The sequence below is a fragment of the Cervus canadensis genome, chromosome 28, assembly GCF_019320065.1.
Source record: "Cervus canadensis isolate Bull #8, Minnesota chromosome 28, ASM1932006v1, whole genome shotgun sequence".
NCBI classification, from domain to species: Eukaryota; Metazoa; Chordata; class Mammalia; order Artiodactyla; family Cervidae; genus Cervus; species Cervus canadensis.
This window is the reverse complement of record NC_057413.1, coordinates 22,398,194-22,405,498: the sequence shown is the minus strand read 5'-3', so window position 1 is coordinate 22,405,498 and position 7,305 is coordinate 22,398,194. Positions and strand designations below refer to the sequence as shown.

Sequence of the window (7,305 nt, the reverse complement as noted above, 5' to 3'; positions counted from 1 at the left end):
TATAATCTGTTCTTCCATCCTCAGTGACCCTGGTTAGAACTGAACCCTGGGCAAACAGTTAACACTGAAATCTACTGACTAGGAAATAAATGAGGATATTACAGGGGTCGCTATATGCTGATTACCATTCTGGTAATATTTTTCGCAGGGTGGATAGGGTCTGTTTAGAGTGTGATAAACCTACAGTATACAGACTACAGTTGTTCTAATAAATAAAAGTCCTAAAGCCAGAACACGACTACAAAGGTGAGGACACATATCAAGTGAGAAACTCTCAAGTCTTCCTTGTGCTGACTTGTACGATACAAGTTAAACAAGTGAGAGTCCCTAATTTATTTCATACATTCTATTTTAAAAACCTAAATTCAGGAAGCAGTGTCTTACTGGTTTGGGGCCTCACAAACATTGCACATGTTGTTGCTCTTGTTTTGTATTATTTTCTAATTGTTAGTCAATCTGGTGCTGGTAAGAACTGTTTCCCGAAGAAACCAGAATTGAAAGAGACATGTTTACCCCAATGTTCATCGCAGCACTGTTTACAATAGCCAGGACATGGAAGCAGCCTAGATGTTCATCGGCAGACGAATGGATAAGAAAGCTGTGGTACATATACACAATAGAATATTACTCATCTATTAAAAAGAATGCATTTGAATTAGTTCTAATGAGGTGGATGAAACTGGAGCCTATTATACAGAGCGAAGTAAATCAGAAAGAAAAACACCAATACAGTATATTAATGCATATATATGGAATTTAGAAAGACGGTAACGATGACCCTATATGCAAGACAGCAAAAGAGACACAGATATAAAGAACAGACTTTTGGACTCTTGTCTTGTGGGAGAAGTTGAGGGTGGGATGATTTGAGAGAATAGCATTGAAACATGTATATTATCATCTGTGAAACAGATCGCCAGTCCAGGTTCAGTGCATGAGGCAGGGTACTCAGGGCTGATGCACTGGGATGACCCTGAGGGATGGGATGGGGAAGGAGGTGGGAGGGGGGTTTAGGATGGGGAACACATGTACAACCATGGCTGATTCATGTGAATGTATGACAAGAGCCACCACAATATTGTAATTAACCTCCAATTAAAACAAATACATAAAGGAATTGTGTTTCGTGGGATTCTGACTGACACTTCAGGCTTCCAAGGTGACACATTGCCTGAGCACACTGTGTTCACCTTGTATTCCTCAGAAGGCAAAAATGATGAAAGATTATGACTTGCTCTTGGGCATATTGACCGTTCAAACTACAGATAGGATCAAATAATTTAACCAAGGCCTGGGTACACCCACTGCAGCCATTTCACAGATATTAAGAACTCAAAAGGAGGGAATTCCCTGGTGTTCCAGGGTATAGGCTCCCTGCTTCTTCTGCAGGGGGCATGGGCTCAATCCCTGTTCTGGGAACTAAAGAGGGAAAGCTTGGAAAGGTAGATATCATTTGAAAAATTTACAAAACAGAACTGAACTTTAGGTACGTGGTATCTTTTTTTTTTTTTTTTTTTTTTTTGTACGTGGTATCTTTTAAGTGATCTTTCTTTTATTATTTTAGCCTGGGATCTAGATACATTTATTATCTGTAATTTATTCTGAAGGAATATACACATCCAAATGATGCTCAAGCATTTGCTTAAAACAAATAAATCTGTTTTGTGGCAGTCCTTAGGAGCAACCAGTAGCTGCTCACTCAGGAAAACAGGCTTTGTGACTTCATGTGACCTTGAGGGTTTCTGCAGCAAAGAAAGTATCACTGAGGGATTTTTAAGTGACTATTTGGGCATAACTATCAAGACCTGATTGAGTAATAAGGAGAGGGGGAAATTTCTCACCATTCAGAGTACACAGCACTCCAAACTGCTTTTAATCAGGTATATGTTCAGCATTACTATGGGGTCAAAATACTTGGTTTCACAAGTGTTTAATTCAAGGGTGAAGAGTGTGGTGCTGTTAGGAGTATAGATAGAATCTTGACCCTGTATATAACTTCCCCACACTGCCATTTCCAGCTTGCAAGACCACTTCTCAGGCAAATTCACTGAGGGGGTTCAGGACCCAGGAAGATGGTTAGCTGCTAGGCTAGGGAACTGTGTGACAGTTGCCATGCTTTTGTCTCCACTAGGAGACATAAATGTAATTACTTGCCTACTGATAAAAGCTGGGAAAATCTACCAAAAATCATAAATATTTCTGTGATGATAACACAGTCAAAACTCTAACCTCAAGAGAAAAATACACCATTTGTGCCATTTAACTTACACAAAAAAACAGAATCCATACCTGAAAATACATGTATGCTATAAACTGAGCTAGAATAGGGATCTAAGAGCTAGTATGGCAGATTAATTTTTTCTGCAATGTTTATTTTGTTACTCATAATTCAGAACTCTGTGACATTTCACAAATAGAGAGCTATACTAAAGCTTACGCATGTATTTTTAAATAAACAGAACAATATTTAATTTTTTCAATTACCTTCTGATGAGTCTGAGAACAACTCCACCAAACATGGGATTTCCTGGGAATCAGGGGCCATTTTCAATACTTTTATACTTGACTAAATCTGAATTTCATGGGACATTTGGCAGAGGAAAGATTCTAAGGTCTTAACCAATTGATGCCTAAATCAAAGAGTTTATAACATGGCATGATGAGAATAATCTAAACATATTTTACTCTTTGAAACTTTTGCTGCATCACAGCAGCTAAAATGTGTAGAATATGCAGTAGAACTTGGGTCCTATGCTACTCAGATATAATGCCCTCAAAATTTCCTCATTTAAAAATCTCATTTTAGAGAGGAACTAAGTGTTTCACAAAATTAAAATAACCAACTTTGTACCTCACATCAGTGTTTTTCTCCTGCTGTGTACAAAAATGCATAAGAACTACCTGGTGTTCTCACCACCGAAGGGCTACAACTGTCCCTGCCAGCAGCGCATCATCCCCTTCCCTCAGTGAGTCCTATGCGCCGCCTTCTCTGAGATGATCCTCCACAATATGGTGGCTGCACTGCTGAGGGTACAGTTGCACCTGATGTCTGAATGGCTTTACCGGGATTAATGCAGCAAGATTTTCTTTGAGATTCAACTTTATTTTCCCCACAAGTGCTCCACCTACAGCAGTGAAAAACGTCTGATCAACCCATCAAACCATGGAATTTTAGTAGAGCCATGACCAATATAAAAGAATGAATAGTATCTCCTAGTAACTCCTAGAAAATATTATTAATAATATTTCTTACAGTGTTTTGGTGGGTTTATGTTCTAATTTATGCTTCATGTAATATAGACCCATGTCTTTTTGCAAATAGATGTGGAACAATGTACCCAAATGGGAGTGCAAACAAGAAAAGTTATTGGAGATTTTTAAAACAGTAATTACAAAGCAGATACTGTCAGAACACTGAATCAGCATCTCTGGAAAGTGAAATGAATACATGAACTTAAAATCTGAACACTCACTTTTCAACAGGAATGAAGTAAACAAATTCCCTTCAAAGCTGTCAGAGGGAATTTTAGATGACTCGTACGGGACACACAGATACATCTAAAGAGCACTGGTGTTCAAGGTCCTTCCATTAAACTGTCCTCCGCACCCATCATCTGGAGTCAGAGTCCTTCCAAAGCACCTTCTTCATCGCTCCCTTCACATCCTTGTTCCTCAGCGTATATATGAGGGGGTTGGTCATGGGGATAATGACAGTGTAGAAGAGAGACATGAACTTGTCCTGATCCTGGGAGTTGTTGCTGCTGGGCTGATAATACACATAGATGGCTGTGCCAAAGAACAAGGAGACCACCGTGAGGTGGGATCCACACGTGCCAAATGCTTTTCTCTGCCCTGCAGTGGACTTGATTCTTAAGACCGCCCTCACAATCCGACCATAGGAGAACATGATTAATGCAACAGGTGTGAGAAGCATGATGACACCAGCAAAGAAGGTCACATACACATTCACGGTGATGTCAACACAGGCAAGTTTGAGAAATGGAGGGATCTCACAAAAGAAGTGGTCTAATTTATTCCTCCCACAACGAGGTAAAAGGAAGACAAGCACTGTCTGCAGTAAGGAGTTGGCAAAACCAGTGATCCATGAAGCGGAAGCCAGCAGGGCACACAGACGGGGGTGCATGGTTACCGTGTAGTGAAGGGGCCTGCAAACAGCGGCATAGCGGTCAAATGCCATAACTCCTAGGAGAAGACATTCTGTACCTCCCAACGCCAGAGACATGTACATTTGAACCATACATCCACCACAGGAGATGGATTTGTCTGCTCCACTGAGATTAACCAGGAACTGGGGAACAATGCTGGTGGTGTAACACATGTCCAGAAAGCTCAGGTTAGAGAGGAAAAAGTACATAGGGGTGTGAAGACGTGGGTCCAAGTAGGACAGTGCAATGATGGTTGTGTTTCCCAGCAAAGTGAAGATGTAGAAGATCAAAAGGACCACAAAGAGGACTAGCTCAAGTTGAAGCCTGTCAGAGAAGCCCAGTAAGATAAATCCAGTGACAGAACTTTCATTTCTCTGTTCCATCCTTTGTTAGCACTTGGCTCCTGTCAAATCAAGCATTTAGCAATTTATTAAAGGTATCTTCCCAAAAAAGTACAAGGATAAAGAGGAAACTTTGTCATGTTCAAACACATGGTCATTTGATTTATATGCAACTATTTGAATTAATGATGTACCTATTTAATTGAGCTCTATATTATCACAAAAAGTTATATATTGATAATTAATATAAGAAAATAATACATAATAATAATAAAATCAAATAATGAACCTTGGTTTGCATCAATCATACATATCAAGTGCCTTTTTCAGATTGAGTTTAATAGGATTAAAGTATGATCATTATATATGTACATTTTAGAGAAAGTGGGAAAGAGGGAAATCAAGGGAGAGTGTGTAGAAAGAGTAAGAAAGATGTAGACAAAGGGAGAAAGTTTATTTTAAATATGTATCTCATAATTCTACATAACTGGATATGCAGATACATCACATGTAATAGTGGCTTCCCTTGTGGCTCAGCTGGTATAGAATCTGCCTGCAATGCAGGAGACCTGGGTTCTATCCCTGTGTTGGGAAGATCCCCAGGAGAATGGAAAGGCTACCCAATCCAGTATTCTGGCCTGGACAAGTCCATGGACTATATAGTCCACGGGGTCACAAAGAGTCAGACAGGACTGAACGACTTTCACTTCACATGGAATAGAATAATACAAAATAATCTCTAAAATGCATTCAGATATAGAAATATATGAGCTAGAATGTACTTGTACAAAGGATTATATTACATTCAAAGTATCACTATGATACTGCCTCATGTAAACATTTTGGCAGAATAGTTACTCTACTCCTAATACACCATATTAGTGAATGCTATATCCTGGTCTTTTTGTATAGTACTAAAAAGTGAATTGCTCAGGGCCTGAAAAATCACTTTCAATTATATTGCCTAACTCTTGCCCTTAAGATACCTAAAATTACTATTGCAATTTAACAAGAACTCCAAAAATTGATTCACTGCACATTGTCAGTTCCTGGGCTTCCCTGTTGGCTCAGTGGTAAAGAACCCACCTGCCAATGCAGGAGACACAGGAAACACCCATTCAATCCCCGGATCGGGAAGATACTTTGAAGAAGAAAATGGCAACCCACTTCAGTACAGAAGATCCTGGTGGGATCAAGGCCATGGAGTCCAAAAGTGTAGGACATGACTTAGCGACTAAACAACAGAAGTAGTCAGTTCACAGTAGAAGTTCAAAATCCAGTGACCTGCACTTGCATTTTCTTTCTGTTGATTTCATTTTCATATACTACCAACAACTAAAATGCCTGGAATTCCTATAGGAGACAGGATTATTCACTATCAACATTTTAATGGCAATGAAGAACACATAAATGAGGAAGAAATGGATCAATCACAATCTCAGAAATAACACTTCTAATCAGTATGGACAGAGATTGGCCAGGTTAGGGACAAGAAGATGAAATGGGAATTCCTTTGCATGCTATTTATTGAATGAATGTTCTCAAGACAAAGAAAATCAGGGAAGAAAAACAGACCAGACAAATTTGCTGAGCAAGGATGTGATCTCAAATGCAATAGCATGAACCGGATCCCATAGAAAGCTGGAAAATTACTCTCCAAATAGAACAATCTGCTGGTAAAAATAGCCTGTCTTCACTTACACAATCAGTGCTGCCTGAGCATTTCAAGTGGGGCAGATAAAGAACTGAATTGTAAATTTAATTTTAACTCAGGTAAATTTAAATACCTAGTCATTTAAATGAGTCTACTTACTACTATACAGAATAACAAGCTGCGGAACATGCATTGGGTCAGATGTAGTCCCACCTTGACAAAAGGGCAGCCTTTTATATACCCCACAGGTCTGTCATTGACTGCAAGCTGCCCCAAACACATTCAGGAGTCCTCCCAGCAATGTGCCTCCCATTCAACTGATGGCAATTTTCTGAAGAAGGAAAGAGCTGTGAAGCTATCAGTCAACACTCATGACAAATACGGTGTGGATTGGTGCACCAGCCAGTAGAAAAGATCTGAGCTGGACACTGAAAGCACTCATACAAAAACGTAGAATCCATTCATAAGTGTGTGCAAGGATGGAAGGACAGTCACCAGTGCACGTTACACATCACCTTGTCATTTGCCTAATATACCAATCAGTTAAACATTCAGATCACCTTTTTGACCCATGTTTCTCCTCAATTAAAGAATGATCATTTTTCATTAACAATAAATTCAAAAATGCATTGACACAATAACCACAAAATGGACATTTATTGCTGTAACTGCAAAACCAGCCTGTGGAAATATACACATGTTCGTTTCTTTAAGAAAATGAACATTTTAAAACTACAGATATTGACAATACACTTTAAGAAACATTCTGTAATTTCAGAGAAAATAAGGAGCTGAGGAAAAAATGAAAGTGCATAGTCTAATATTTTCACATTCACATATATGCTATTATTCAATTACTGAAGGACATGTTTATTACAGTCAAAAATCTTGTATTTAAATTTTTCCATATATACATACTGAGACATAGCGAATATACTACAATAGGATGAAATATCTAGGAACAAAATGTTGGCTTCCATAAAAACAGTTAAGTTTAGTTCTTAAAGTTGGTGAATTTCTATAGGAATTTCTGTTTCTTTTGCCAACTGACATGTATGTTACTCAATGTAACCTTTAAAGAACACTTGCAACTGAAAACAAGCTGACTTACCAATTCTTTAGGTACTACAGAGATCCAGTTCCA

At 38.7% G+C, this 7,305-nt stretch overlaps 1 protein-coding gene across 1 annotated transcript; it reads right to left on the bottom strand.

Annotated features, from left to right (window-relative positions):
- Positions 1-3,610: 3,610 nt before the first annotated feature.
- LOC122429820 (putative olfactory receptor 2B8) lies at positions 3,611-6,926 on the bottom strand. The gene is made up of 2 exons (XM_043450476.1): positions 6,913-6,926; positions 3,611-4,550 (listed from the first exon to the last, which is right to left on the bottom strand). The coding sequence occupies exons 1-2, from the start codon at positions 6,924-6,926 to the stop codon at positions 3,611-3,613; spliced, it is 954 nt and encodes a 317-aa protein (XP_043306411.1).
- Positions 6,927-7,305: the final 379 nt, after the last annotated feature.